This window comes from Podarcis filfolensis, assembly GCF_964270895.1.
Source record: "Podarcis filfolensis genome assembly, chromosome: 16".
Taxonomy (NCBI): Eukaryota; Metazoa; Chordata; class Lepidosauria; order Squamata; family Lacertidae; genus Podarcis; species Podarcis filfolensis.
This window is the reverse complement of record NC_139620.1, coordinates 16,617,604-16,633,179: the sequence shown is the minus strand read 5'-3', so window position 1 is coordinate 16,633,179 and position 15,576 is coordinate 16,617,604. Positions and strand designations below refer to the sequence as shown.

At 45.6% G+C, this 15,576-nt stretch overlaps 1 protein-coding gene across 2 annotated transcripts in view; it reads left to right on the top strand.

Annotated features, from left to right (window-relative positions):
• The first annotated feature begins 20 nt into the window (after window positions 1-20).
• The window catches only part of RNF115 (ring finger protein 115), a 37,245-nt gene continuing 21,689 nt past the window's right edge, over window positions 21-15,576 (top strand). The window contains exons 1-2 of one of the 2 annotated variants that reach the window (XM_083589435.1): window positions 205-307; window positions 4,122-4,239. In XM_083589435.1, coding sequence (XP_083445561.1) covers window positions 4,147-4,239 — 93 coding nt within the window. In that variant the 5' untranslated portion in view covers window positions 205-307; window positions 4,122-4,146. Of the gene's footprint in view, window positions 308-4,121; window positions 4,240-15,576 lie in introns of both variants that reach the window. The other variant, XM_083589434.1, reaches the window with a different exon arrangement.

Below are 15,576 nucleotides of genomic sequence, written 5' to 3'. Positions count from 1 at the left end.
TAGGTTTCCGCTGCTAAGGCTTGGGAGGAGAAGGAGAAAGAAGGAAGTGAAGTGTGGAAGTGTGGCGGCTAGAGCGTCCCCTCGGCGTTCGAGAGCGTTCCGCTCTAGGCCTCGAGTCCTCCGTGTGGTCTGTGGCGGCGGAGCGTTGCTGGTTCAGGAGGACTGACGGCAGCGGCGACGACGACGACGGCGGCGGAGGGGGAGGGGAAGCAAAATGGCGGAGGCGTCGGCGGCTGCGGCGGCCGCCGTCTCCCAGCACCGCTTTTTCTGCCACAGCTGCAAGGGGGAAGTCAGCCCCAAACTGCCGGTAAGGGAGAGGCCGGGGCGGGTCTGTCTGAATATGCCCCCACTTCCCTGTCTTCGAAATAACCACAAGCGGGCGGGGTGGGGGGAGGGGAGAGGGAGAGAGTTAGGTTAATTCGGGAGGGGGCCCAGGACTCCAGGGTCCGTTCTTGGGACGGGGTGGGGAGGTGACGTTGCTGAGGCCAGGATTCCTGGGTTCATCCTTTGAAAAGTGGGGGGGGGGAGGGAAGATTGAGGCCAGGACTCCTGAGTCCATCTTTTGAAGGGGGAGGGGGAAGGGATTTGAGGCCAGGACTTGTTGCTTCATCTTTCTGACTGGAGGGGTGTCTGGGCTCTTAGGGTCCTTTTCTCAGACTGATTGTGGAGCCTAAGGAGTTAACAACATGATCCTGTACCTTGTCATCTCAGGCCTAACCCTCATTGAATTCAACGAGACTAGACTCTGGGGGTCATGTTTATTCGATTTGCAGCATCTACGTAGTATGGTGGTTTTGTTTTTGTTTTTCTGAACTGAGTCTCAGTGTTCTCCGGCCACAATATGAAAGGGCAGGGATCTGATTGGAAGGGTGGGGGCGGGGAAAGGAGAGAGAAGGCCCCGTCCTACTTCCATTCACCACCAGTAATAGGAATGGTAAGGGATTTTAGGTTTTGAACCCCATGTGCAACGTGAATCCAATGAAGTGGGTGGTGGGGTTCAGTCAGACCACAAGGTCCTATTATCCTTTGCTCTCAAATGTATTGTATGTGGGTGGTAGTGGTGGTAATAGATTTGTTATTGCTGCTACTACTACGAAAGAGAGTTGGCTCCTATTCCTTCCCACCTTGACCAACACCAAGGTCTGGAGGAGGCAAAAGTGTATCTGGGGAACTTGTGCCCTGTGCTGAGGGTAGAGAGCAGAGGGAAATCAGGTCACAGACGACGCTCAACTGTTAAGCCAAAATCACATATAGGCAAAACACATTGGGTTCAGTGTTGGGTTCCTAGATGCCCACCCCCTTTTCACCTCCTTTTTATTTATTTATTTAAAAACTGCTGAGTGTGTAAAGCTGAAGTGGCAGGTTACCTGCATTATGTTGCCCATATACAGAGTTCTGAGGCTGAAAGTATGGGTGGAGGCTGCAAGGAGTTGTAGGGTTTGCTCATACCTGCACATCCTTTTTCCCCTTTCAGTGATCAGTTACACGACGGTGCAAGCCAGGGAATGGGGTCATTTTTCCTCCTGTCTCCAATATTATTTTCCTTTCTAAAAGAGTCGTTGAGAAGTGAGACATGAGTGGTAGGTGAAACAAGGTGGAAAAAATCTCCTGTGTCTATAAAGTGAGAGGCTGATGGAGAATGGTACGGTGCGATGGGTCCACCCACTGGAGCCAAGAGACAGAAGGGACCAATGTCATGGCTTTGACTCCAATTTAGGAAAGAACAAATATGGAAGCAAATGTATTTGCATTCCATCATCTTCTCAGTCCTCTTCAAAAGACAGGTAACTATCTTGTGGGGAGCGGGATGAGGGAAAGGGACAGAAAAGTGGAACTATCACTCTTCCTCTAGGGAAGAATAAGAAGAGAAAGCAAAACAGAACATTTTTTATCTTGCCCCATCACAAGGGCAAAAGGTAGGCAGGGTTGGAAAGTCCCAGGCACCTGGTTACACAGAGATCTAAAAAGTAGTGCCAGCAGTTGGGCATTTTAAATTACCGGTAGTTCCCCCTCTTTTGGGAAGGCAAATGCCTTTTTTTAAAAAAGTAAATGCAAAAAAAGGTCTACATCAAATTAAAAACCATTCCCTGATGAAGTCTTAGCTGTTCAGTTACAGTATGCTCAAGCTTGGAATTTGGTGAGTGAATTTCTTAGCGTGGTTCTTGTATCTAGCCAATCTCTCAATCAGAATTGATGTTGTTCACTGATTTGATTTCCTGTGGTGATTGATAATTGCATGTAGGCAACCAGGCAATTCTCTATTCTTCCTTCTGGCCTGAAAAGGCTACTGATGCTCAAAGGTTAGATGGAAGGTGAAGAGTGCCTAGTGTGCAGCTGTGTTTAATCCAGAACTGGAGCCTGATCATTGTCTGCCTTCAAGCAAAAGTAACATCCATCTGTGCTACTTTCAGAATGTAGCTGGGTCTTAACCAATATGTGGCTGCCTCCTTATGCAAGGTGAAGAACAGCTGCTGTTAGCAGTGGAGTCATTCCATTAACGCAGGATATCCATAGCTGTGTAGCAGGTTATCTATAGCTGTGTCCTGGCTTCTGGGAGCGTGGTGGAGAGACAGCATGTAGGGTGTTCCTGTGAGCTGCTGTCTGCAGAATTGAGAGACCAGCGCTTTGCTTTCCCAGTTGGCATGGTATGGGGGAGGAGGTGTCTAAACTCCTGTCTTGCAGGAAGATATTTAAAAGGTTGGCTTCAGTTTGGTAGAGCACAAACTTGTTTGGTTGTTTATTTGAAACATTTCTATGCCACATATGAAAAGAAATTTAATTGTGTTTTCCAAAAGTGAAATAATATTTAAACAATTTAAAATGGAGAAATTGGTATCACAGAGAACAGGGTAGAAGGGTACAGTGCTTCTGGGCAAGGAAAGCCCCCCAAACAATTCAGTGTCTTCTGAAGGGTATTCCAGAGGGTAGTCGGCACCATGGAGAAAACCTGTTTCTCTACTGCCTCCAGATAACACTTTGCAGGTCATGGCACTCTCATAAGGCCTTCTCTGATTATCTACCAGGCCTGTATAGAGGAAGGAAGGCATTTTAGCACCAGAGACTCTGTGAAATGTACTGCATCACTGATGCATGTTGTGGGACCATGTTACAGAGACCCGTCTGTTTTGGATGCTTCCTTGGCTGCTGGACTCAATAAGCCTTGGGTTTCTGCCAGCTGCCTTTGACTGTAAAAACACGATCGTCTGGTACCCTAAAGTATGCTGTCAGTGGACTGTGTTTGCCTTCATGGATCATGAGTTGTGCATACATGTTCTAAAAATAATGGCTGTCAATAGGTTCTCCCCCAAGCCTCTGCAATGCAAATGGGCAGAATGCAAGATTTTTATGTGGGTGTTTGACGCAGATGAATATGACCCTCCTTTCTGGAAGGATTTTAAACTGGGGGAGTTGCACTTCTTGGCAACCATTCTTAATAATCTCCTCCCTTGCACTGACAGGCCTGTCTGGCGGAATCCCTACAACTTCCACTGCAGGGGATGTAAATGTGTGGTGCCTTGTCGTTCAACCCCCAATTGTGCCATCTGCAAAATGGAAACGGTGCCCAGAGTTGGAAAAATCCCAAAAACTTTGTTGCCCACATATTTGCTTCTGGAAGCTGCTACCCACCCACCACATCCCAAGCATGATTGGCTCCTGAAAGTTTGTTGACAGCACCTACCACCATTGGCTGATAAACTCTTGGAACGTAGAATCTCTCCTTCCACCCCTCGCAATGCCTGCCTGTCTCGTTAGTAGGGAACTTTGTAAATTTGCACATAGGTCCATTTGTAATATGTTAAAGAAGGTGCTAGCCAGGCTTGACAAACCCCAGGCCACCTGTCCTTCCAGAAAATTTCCACACTCTACCTCTCAGAAAGTGGGTACACCTTTGGAGGGTCAGGCAACCAGTAACATGATTTGGGCTCCAAAACGGTGGTTGTTTGCGGCCTGGATCTGGAATGCTTTTTCAGGCCTGTGTTATGGGTAGGAAGATGCCAGTTCAGCAATCCCGGCAGCAACACTGCCCCTCTGCCTTTGCTCTCACTGGCCTTTTGAAACCTGAGAAATGGTGCCCATGTCTCTGGGGAATTCTCATAAAGACAGTCCCTCTCTATTTCCAGGAGGAATTGTTTGTTTTCTGAAATTATGTTAGTCTGCTGGGATCATGCATCTGCTTTTTTCCGGCCCTCTGCACCATCAAGGACGAAGAGGCTCAAGGACTTCTTTTCAAAACCAAGTGTACGTGGCACCTCGGTCCTCTTGCTCTTGTTGCAGATATCGGCGCCAACGGGTTCTTAATCTGTAAGCAAGGAATCGGCTCTGAGAGAGGCTTTCTGACTGTGTTTCTGATGGTGCTTTCAGAGATGGCAGAGCTTTTGCTTTCTAGACCCTTGCGTCTTGACTGCCTTGCTTGCCTAGGAGCGCTCTCGCTCTCCCTCCCACCTCCCCGATTTATGCTTGTCTCCCGTTTCTGCTGCTGACTTCGGCAGTTTCGCTGGGCTGTGTTTCAGCTGCCCTTTTGTTTCAGTGAAAAAATGCTGTCCCAAACCCCCTCATGCCTTGTGCTTTCCATAGCTGCAGTTCAGGATTTCCTGATGTCATTAATGCCTTTTTTTAATAGTGCAAGAATCTAAGCTGGGCTAATCTCTGCAACACAAGCTTTAAATTGTGCTAGTGGAATGCATAACCTGAACATCTCAAAAGTTACTACTTGCATATAAATATATGCAAACCTGAACATCTCAAAAGTTACTACTTGCATATAAATATATGCAAACCTGAACATCTCAAAAGTTACCACTTGCATATAAATATATGCAAACTTGTATACAGGTCACATAATGTGAGTGAGCTTGGTGGAACTTCCTTTTTTCGTAAGAGGATGTGTCTGCCTATGCTTAAGGGCTGAGCTAAAACTAGCCATGCAGTTTACCAACAAAGGTCTGCACTTTTTATAGTTCTTTGGAGCTTCCCGTAATACTGCACCACCCCCTGTGAGTCGTGTTTTGCATCCAAGGCTTGGATGAGAAATTACCAAGAAAGCTTTAGATTATTTTATTTTTTACAGTGCCCACTTGGGCTTCTTCCTCCCAAGCTCAAGCCCTTCTTTCACTCTTTAAATGGAAAATTGTGAACAGTAAACCTGAAGCTGGAGTTGAAACCTGAAAACAGAGCGTTTAGAAGTGGCTCTTGAACTGGCATGAAAAAGGAAGAACTACCTTGCAGTCAGAGCTCTCCTCTTGACAGTAGTCTTCAGAGCCTCAAAGGCAATTTGCTCAGTATATTTGGACAAATTCCCTCTTGACCTCAGTTCCCTTCTCTGTGAAATGGGGACATGAAAGACCTACTTCCCAAGGCGTGCTGAATGGGGGGGGTTGAACACGAGAATAACTTTCTGGACTAAATGAGAGCGAGGCCCGTGGCCACCTATTGGATCAACAACAGAGGCGATATTTGAAGTAGGCCATCTTTGCAGACAATCTCACACAGGCTGAGACAGAGTAGACCCAGGGCACCATGAACTAACAAGGTCTCCTGCACAGAGCCCTTGGAAATCAATCAGAGATGCATGCAGGAGAACATCTAGCAGTAATTGATTATGTTTGTCATGGGGCAGGGGAGAGTGGTATTTGGAGAGCATTGGGTTTTGGGTGGGGGAGGGAACTCTGCCCAGCACCAAATAATTGGGCATCAGTTCATTCCTCATTCCCTTCCCTTGAAAGAGTAATCTGCACAAGCATTAATTTCTTTTTTTAAGAGAGAAAGCACAGCTGCTTCAGTCCTCCCTCCCTCTTCACAAAACTGCTGTGAGGTTCTGCTTTTCACTAAGTCATGTTGTTAGAACCACTTGTTTTGTTGCTCTCCTTGTTGGGGGATGGCTGAATGTGGGCTGGTGTGATTATGGAGCTCATGCACCAGGAGGCTGAATAGCTGCATTCTCTAGCTGCTGTTTTGAATCAGGCTGTCTGCTGCAGGTGTGTGCTGCATGCAAAGAAAGGGTGGGGTTTTTTGGGAGGGGGGCATTTTTAGATGTCTCATTCAAAACAGCACACTGGGGGTGCGGGGAGAACTCTGATACTGGCAACTAAGTCAATTGGCTGGAGGGAAAGTAAAATGATGGTAAGTGAGAGCATCTTCCCAGTGAGGAAAAGATAAACAGATTGGTGCTAGCTAGCTTACTTAGGAAAAGGTTTGTATTTCCTGTTCTCTCTCTCTCTCTCTCTCTCTCTCTCTCTCTCTCTCTCTCTCTCTCTCTCTCTCTGGATTGTAAGCCCCTTGGGGCAGGGGCCTGTTTTGGTGCAAAAAGCAGGGGCAGTTAACAGGATACCCCCCAGATGTTGTGGACTGCATAAAAAGAGCCCTGCTGGATCAGGCCAAAGGGGGCCTATCTAGTCCAGCATTCTGTTCTCACCACAGCCAACCATGTCCAGACCCAAACACTTCTCCCTACTGTGATTTCCAGAATCTGGTATTCAGAAGTATTACTGCCTCTGACTGTGGAGTCAGAGTATAATCATTGTGGCTAGTAGCCATTGGAGGTTTTTAGGCAGAGATTGGGTGGCCATCTGTCAGGAATTCTTTAGCTGCATTACATCAGTTAGACTAGATGACCCTTGGCGTCTCTTCCAACTCTACAGTTCCGTGTTTTCAGGTACAAAAAAAGGTCTCTGGCTTCAAGAGCATACTGTCACATTTCATTGTTGTTGTTGTTTCACAGCGTCAATTTGCAACCATACAGGTAGGAAGAAATGGAAACGGTGAAGGTACTAAAGAGGTGGCCACACGTGGGGTAATGTTTAACTTGTGAGAATCTAATGTTGTTTCTTTCACTTTTGCCTGCAAGAGGAAGCTAGGAACTAGAAATATGAATTTCCATTGAAAGCAAATCCCAGAGGGATTAATCTTTTGCAGCAAATGCAAAAGCAGTTCTGTGGTATAATTTAATGGCTCACAACCACAAGTACATAAGAAAGTGGTCAAGTAATTGAGATACATCTGAATTCTCAGGGTAAAGAATCTGGTTTTGGAAGACAGAGCCCAAATGCCTAAGCACCTTGACTTTCTCTGCATCCTCACTAGCAAACTAGTGACTTTCACACTGTTTGGGGTATGGAGAGTGTTCTTTATGAGAAGATGCATAATGGCAGGTGAGCTTCCCTAGATGTTGGCTTTCCCAGTGGGGCCATTCTCCCACTGCATAGCACAGCTGTCTGTTGTTAACGGGTAACTTGCAGCATATTGCCAACTTTAGTGACCTCTAGATATTTTCAGCTATCACTCCAGTCATCCCTGACCATTGGCCCTGCTGGCTTGGATTGATGGGACTCACAGCCCCAAACATCTGGAGGGCATCAAGTTGGAGGGATTCTTCAGCAGAGCATTCGCTTTGAGAAGGTTACGCAGCTTTAGAAATAATTGCTTTAGAGCCCTGGAATATTATGGGATGGGCCGCAGGTGGTGAGGGTGTTCTCTTCTGCCGATTGTGGAGAGTCACCAGATACCTTTAAAACAGGCGTCAGATGTCTCTTAGAAGCTGACTGGGTTTTGGTAACAGAATCGGTGATCCCCCTCCCCCCAATAGATTATTCATGTCATTGCTGATGGCGGTCCTGGCATTGTACAATGTGAACAGTTCTGTGTCAAGGGGTGTGAATACAACTCATTGAGCAGCATCACCACTGTCTTGTTGAGCCTGCAATGCAATATCCACTTGTGGTGGTGCCAATACAGCTGACAGGCATGGTGGGTGAAATAAAGTGGTATGGGGGCTTCATTGTGTGACTGGACCCTGCTGATCATGTTATGACATTATGGGTTCTGATACATCAGTAATAGGCGATGGCAAGTTTAAACAGCTAGCTGCAGCTGCAGGGTCACAAAGATGTGCTTCAGTATAGCATTTAATTCACCAGTTATAGGACTGATTGAAGTTTGCAGTGCACTTGGGGTTTGGTCTCATGCAATTATGGAGGCAGAGTGGGTGTTGCACCTGGTTGAGTAATTATAAGATAGTATTCTTTGCAAAGAAGCACAAATAGCTCCATAAATACAGTTAGTAGGCACCTTTGCTTAACCTCTGGCGAGGGATGGGCAACCTCTTGCCCTCCTAGTGCTGCTTGACTCCAATTCCCAGCTTCCCCTGATTATTGCCCATTCTGGCTGGAGCAGCTGGGAGTTGTAGTCCAAAGCATTTGGAAGGCACCAGGTTGGTGCAGGTTTCTCTAGGGCAGTTGTTCTCAACCTTGGGTTCCCAGATGTTTTTGGCCTACAACTCCCATGATCCCTAGCTCACAGGATCAGTAAATATCCTCATTTGCATGAGAAAATTTTCCACATTTCCCCCCATTCAATTCCCCCCAACCCCATATCACTGATCTTTTCCGTATCCCATACACACATTTTATCATTCTTTATTTTCCATTTTACACATCTTGTAAAAGTGCCTCCATTGGATTTTTCTCTCTCTTCCCCTCCATCCCAATCTTTAACATTTCTCATTTTCCCCCAATTTCATCTTCACAACAACCCCATTAGGCAAGTTAAGGCAAGGAGAAGCAACTGGCAAGGTTACAAGAAAGGGATTTTGTAGGTACTGTAAAGCTGGAAAAAGAGCAAGGCAAAGGAGCAAGGGCTAGAGCAACTCTTATGGCAAAAAGTTATGATGTTTGGGACATTTCATTTAGAAAAGGCAAGTAATGGGTTGGAGGTGGACATGACTGTTGTGGAGAAAGTGGATAGGCTTTTCTTGCAATATTTCAACCCAGTAATGAGTAGAGTTATCCAGTGAACCTAAACAGTGGGAGATCCTGGACTAACAAGAGGAAATGTCCTTCACACTGTACAACATTTCAACTGTGGAAACCACTTCTGAAAGATGTTGTGAATACCACCAACTTGGGAGGCTTTAAATGGAGATTACACAGATTCATGAACGCTCTGGCTATCAGTGGCTACTAGTCATATGGCTGTTAATCTGGTGATCCAGTTGCCATTAGTGCACGCCATGCCAAATTCTGGCCGATCCACCAACATTCATTGGATTGCAAAAAACAAACAAACACCAGACTTCTGATTGTAACCGAAATGATTCACTTGCTGTATATAGATAATTTTATAGTATTATTAAATGATATAAAATGGAGTTTCCATATAGAAACATGAATTTAGAGGTGTTAATACAAAATAAAATATTTGAAAAGAGCAACTTGTACATGTTTAAATCTAAAGTAACTTGGAGCAATTGGATATAACTTGCATATGAACTCATAAGTGGCATTGACAAAGCAAGCAGTCATTGTGAATAACAGAACTTCCAACTCCCTCCAGCCCATCTACAGTGGTACCTCGGGTTAAGTACTTAATTTGTTCCGGAGGTCCGTTCTTAACCTGAAACTGTTCTTAACCTGAAGCACCACTTTAGCTAATGGAGCCTCCTGCTGCTGCCGCGCCGCTGGAGCACGATTTCTGTTCTCATCCTGAAGCAAACTTCTTAACCTGAAGCACTATTTCTGGGTTAGCGGAGTCTGTAACCTGAAGCGTATGTAACCCAAGGTACCACTGTAGTTGTGAAACAAATCTAAGTTCCCTAGCATACTGGTTAACTAAAAATTTCTTGGTTGTCAGTCTTAAGGATGTAGGCTAGGCCTTGTAGCAGTCCTCAGATTGAGGAAAGCATGTGAACTGAGGCAGATTTGTATTTTATTTCTTTATTGCTCAAGGTGGTGTCCATTGTCCCCCCCCCCCATCTTATTTAATCCCTACAACAACCCTATGAATAGGTTAGACTGGGAACCACTGACTGACCCCTGGTGAGCTTCATGGCTGACTGGGGAATTGAATCCTCGTCTACCACGTCCTTGTCTGACACTAACTCCTATACCAAGAAGAACAAAAAAAACCTTTTATATCAGTCAGCAATAGGACGAGTTTTCCATTAATTTTACTGTTCATGTAGGCAAACCCACATTAAACATAGACTATGAAATACCACAATCTGGGAGGTGGGGTGGGAATGAGCAACTGGGACCCTGCTGTATCAGCTCTTCCTCACACAGAGAACTTTGACATGCTTCCAGAGCTTTTGGTTTGCTAGAACCTGTTATGCTTTCGCTTTTGTTTGGACGTTGGGCTTGCTTTTCCTGTTAATCTTATCGTAAAGCCAAGGTCTCCACCTAAAGCTGAAGATATCTGCACAAGGGTCCAAGCAACCTCTGCAGGAAAGACCCAGAGATAGCCTAGTATTGTCCACTTTGATCCATCATGGCTGCTCTGCGATGTGCATGAAACACACACACCCTGACTACTGGGTGTGATGGATACATGTATAGCCCCAGCAGGGACCAGGTTAACAATGGCCATCCATTGCCTGCAGTATCAAAGGCAGCATACATCCTCCTCTTCCTTATTATTATTATTATTATTACATATTAAATTTGTATACAGCCCATCATCTGAAGATCACAGGGTGGTTCAGAACATAAAATTACAAAATGAGAACACAAAATGATTAATTAATTAAAATTTTATATATAGATGTTTTATGATGGCCTATCTTTGTAATGCCTAATAAAGGTTTGGCAAAGAAGTAGAGAACAGAAAATACATAATAAAACAAAAACAAACCAATCCCCCGCACAAAAAAACCAACCACTTATAAATGGACATAGAATGTTAAACAGCTAAAGTCTTGGTTGAAGAGGAACATTTTCGCCTGCCCCTTAAAGGTGCTTAATGCAGGTGCCAGCCAAACCTCCCTGGGGAGAGCGTTCCACAAGACTTGTGTTGTCATCCTCTGGACCTCTCCTGGAAGGGAACATGAAAAAGGGCCTCAGGTGATAATCACAGAATTTGGGTCAGTTCATATGGAGAACCAGTGTTCCTCTAAAATTGCACACGGGCCAGGAGGTGGGGAATCCAGATGGAAGTCAGATCAAGGACCAGGCCCTCCCCCTTTTCCTTGGTCCTTTCAGGTATCCCACCCCCTTGCAGCTTCCTAGAAAATCTGGTCAGCTCTCAGGCTTGGAAAAAAATGTTTGCTGTTGTGGATCAGTGTAGATTGGGTCACAGGATATCCTGAAGTGGTTTCCAATTTTGCAGGGACTGCCCTCTACAGTGTAGTTGGAGAATGTCTGATCTCCAGCTGTCACTGATGTTGCAATACCCGTTAGGCAAGGCTGTAATCGTGGGGTTGACACAGCCTGGCTCCCTGCGTCTAGATTTCAAATCTTCCTGATGAATCATAATTTGGCTGTGTTGTAAATAATAGCTCTGAGCCTTTCCCCTTGCTTGAGTACCAGCCAACAGTGTGGAATGTGGCTCTTTGTCCTGCTGGCTCATTATAATTGATTATTGCCTTACATCTTCACATCTCACTTCCTCCTGCTGTGCAAACCACAGTGGTGTAGGTGTGGTTCCCATGCTGTCACCCATCCACGTACTGTTCGCACCCAGACCAGCTTAGCTTCAGGAAAGTGGTGGACTCAACATGGACCAGAGCCTGCTAATGACGGGAAATACCCAAAGTTAAATATGCATGTATGGTTGACGTCTTTACCCAAGGTTGCCTCTGAGTGCTCTACCTCCAGTGGTTAGGTGGGTGGACACCAGAGGCAGGGCCTTTTTCAGTGGTGGCACTTTGTTTAACTTAATAGCCCACTTTGATGGCTTTTAGGCAGCAGGTAGAAACTTTACCAGGGCATTTGGTGGAAGTGATTGGACGTTCTGCTGTTGCCTCAGTTCGTCCTTTGTTTGAGTTCTGATTGATTTTTTTTTCTTTTTGAAATGCTATTTTTTTATTTAGCAAAATATTGCTTGACTGTAAGAATAAAACCTCTCAGCTGTTTACAAGACATAGGGCACGTGTCACCTGATGAGTTCCTTCAGCAGAAGCCATGCAAGGACTACTGCTTGTGTAAGGGGACTTTTCCCCATCTCCCTGCAAGGCCCCCCTGCCAAGTATTTATTTATATATTGCGCTTAAATCCCACCTTTTCCTCAGAGGAGCTCAAGGTGTGGCATACATTATTCCCCCTTCTCATTTAATCCCCACAACAACCCTGTGAGGTAGGTTAGGCTGAGAGGCAGTGATTGACCCTAGGTCACCTAGTGAGCTTCATTTCCAAGTGGGAATTTGAACCCTGACCTCATAGATGACACCCTAACCGCTATACCATATTGTCTTGGCTCGGGTTCGGTGGGAGAATCCAGAGCACAGGGTGGGGGTTTGTTTTATCTGGCAAACGGAACAGCTTGCACTGATGAAATGATCAGAAGAGCGCAACATTAAAGTCTTCCTCATCATGTATATATTGCCTTGAAAACCACCTTCACAATTATATTAAAACTTAAAAATGGAGGCACTAGCAGGCGCAAAACAATCTATTCAGACACCCTGGTAGATTTCTATCCCAGAATTTCATCAGAACTCTTGACATTCTTTTCAGTGGTGCATCTACACTCAAGAGAGCCAGAACTTTAAAAAGCTTTTTACGCAAACTGAGATTTTCAATATTATACAGCAGGGTTTAGGTGCTGGGCACCCTCCAGATGTTGCTTGGTTCCAGTTCCCGTCAGTCTGGTCCATCATCCTTGCTGACTTGAGCTGATGGGAGCTGGAGTTCACTAGTCAAGGATGGTGGGAGCTGAAATCCAGTAACATCTGAGGGACCACTGGCTTCCCATCCCTGCTGTACAACAAGAGTCTCGGGTGGTGCAGTTTGCTCCATTCATTTACTATATATAAAGGTAAGGTAAAGGACCCCTGGACAGTTAAGTCCAGTCAAAGGTGACTATGGGGTTGTGGCGCTTTCTGGGTCATATGGTCAGCATGACTAAACCGCTTCTGGCGCAACGGAACACTGTGACAGAAACCAGAGCTCAAGGAAACACCGTTTTCCTTCTTGCTGCAGCAGTACCTATTTATCTCCTTCACTGGCGTACTTTTGAACTGCTAGGCAGGAGCTGGGACGGAGCAACAGGCGCTCACCCTGTTGCGGGGATTCGAACCACCGACCTTCTGATTGGCAACCCCAAGAGGCTCAGTGGTTTAGACCACAGCACCACCCGACTGCCCCACTATATTTATATAAGAATGCCCAGTAGAATTGTTAAAATGATCCAATGCATTTAAAGTATGGTGCCATGAAATGACATCCTAAAATAACAGCTTGTAGCCTAGAACTCATTGGGTGGTGAGCCAGGCACTCCTGGTGGTTTGGGTGTGTTCACATTAGGCGTGTTATCACATTACATTAAATGAGCGTACACAGTCTGTGTGCACAGATAGTTGATCTGTGCAAATAAACAAGTGCACACTCCATGATTATTATGAGTAAGAGTATTGTTTGTTTTTGAATGTGAAATTTGTAATGTATTTCCTACGTTGATTCATTTGTTGCTGGGATTTGTAAATCACTAAGATTTCTGTTGATATATGAAGCGGTATATAAATTTGCTAAATAAACGTGTAGAGGTGGTTTGTAGCTGTGTTCAGCATAACACATGAACTACTGAACTGTTTTCGTCGAGAAAGGGCAGCGACTGAGTTGGTTTGAAAACAGTGCAGGGGCAGCAGGAGGTGGCAGGAGGAGGTTCAGTAGAATCATAGCATTGCGGAATTGGAAGGGACCTATCTCATCCAACGTGTTGCACTGCAGGACTCACAGTAACTCTGCAATAACGCTTGGCATGGGTATTGTACATTTTTGCAGTTGTGTCTTGGAGGCCGTCACTCAACCTGAGGCTGCTAAACAGAGTTTGCAGCTCTTGTGTTTCAAGGCCCCTTCCACACACAGCCGCTCAAAGTTGTATGGTAGCCCTTTGCTCATACTGCTGCCCCACGTGGACACAATCTCTCTGTAAAAGTTTGCAACTGGGGCTAGGGTGGCTCTCTTCTTGCTGATCTTCCTGGCGTGTTGCAGCCACACTATGATGAAGTGGTTGCTCACCTGGCTCAGCAAGAGAGGGGCTTTAGCTGTTGTAGCCCAACAGCATCTCCTGGACTATAGGAAAAGGGTTTCAGGATTCCAAAGATGGCAGGAGGGGGTGTGAAGAGGAGCCCTGGGCTTTGTACGTATCCTCTCCCTCTGCCCCAAAGCCTAGAATAGTTTTACAGCCAAAAAATGCATGGCTCTCATACAGCTCATTTCGATGCCTTAGCTGAGCTGCCCTCCTACTGGTGCATCTCTAAACAATTGTGTTTCTGTGACTGCTTGGAGCTGCGTTTGCCCACAAGTCCATCCTTTTTGCAGCCTCGGGCATGGCGCGTTGAGTCTTCTTTGCTGAATGATGAGGCCGGGCAGTGAGAACATCTCTTGATGGCGGTTCTGAGGAACCCTTGTGAGTTGGAAGCCAGAACTGATGAATTGGGCCATGTGATTTGTGATGGAACTGGCACTCGAGAAACAAACACAGCCCTAAGCCGGTTTTCATTTTATTGGGGATCTTCTCTGGGACTGTTTCCCCTATACAACAAGCCCAAGTGTGTGATGCAGAGCGGTATAGCTGTCATTCTCTTACAAACTTCACAACCCTATATAACCTCTGTTTTGAAACAGCTGCACAGCTTGCTAATTCGTTTCTGGGCCCACTTCACATTGCTGTTTAAAGCCTTAAATTAGACTCATGCCCCAAATACCTGAAAGATTGCCCCCTACCCTACAGACCCTATCGGGTGCAAAAATCAACAGAAGGGGCCTCTTGGTTGTTCCACCACCCACAGAAGCTCAGGGGGGCAGGCACAGGAGATTGTCTTCTCTGTGGTGACCCCTAGGTTGTGGAATTCCCTCTCCATGGAGGTGTGTCTGGCACCTGCATTGCATAGCTTCTAGCAAATGCTGAAGATGCAACTCCTTAGCCTAGCTTTTGATACTTGAGGTGTATATTTTTAGGACCCACCTTATTTCAGTCATGTTGTTTTGGAATGCTTTTAATACTATGTTTTAATTATTGTAACCTGCCCTGGGACGTAGGGGTGAAGGGTGGATAATGCATTGTATCATTAATAATAATATCTACCATTTCAGGACTGTGTTCTCTGTGCTTGATCATAATGATTGCCAATCCTAGTAGTGCCAGCCAATCCTAGTGGATTCTGCAACCTGTATAAATGATTGGCATAATTAGTTTTGCCTGCATCAGTCTTGTCATCTTTAAAAAAAGCGAATTGCATAATTTATTCCTAGTTTGAGCAATCAAGGGGGCGGGGAGAGAGACAGAGCTCTATGCAAGGCACTGAAAGTCTCTCCATCTCTCTGGCTTCTGGGCTCCCAGCTGTCACAGCCCACGTCCTTCCTTTATTTATTTACAACATTTTTATGCCACCCTTCATTGTGTCAGATTTCAGGGTAGCGTAAAGCATGAAACAAAGGCAAAACACACAACTTGACGGCATGCAATAAAAAAAGGGCAACACTGGATAGGAATGAGCATAAGAAGATGCTCCCAAACATTCTGTCCGCAGGACACACTAAAAGGATTTAGCCTTTCTTCAGAACTTGCCTGACCTTCCCCTGACCAGGTAGTGAAATCACTCCAGATTGTTACCCAGCATTTCCCATTTTCACTTGCCCCGACAAA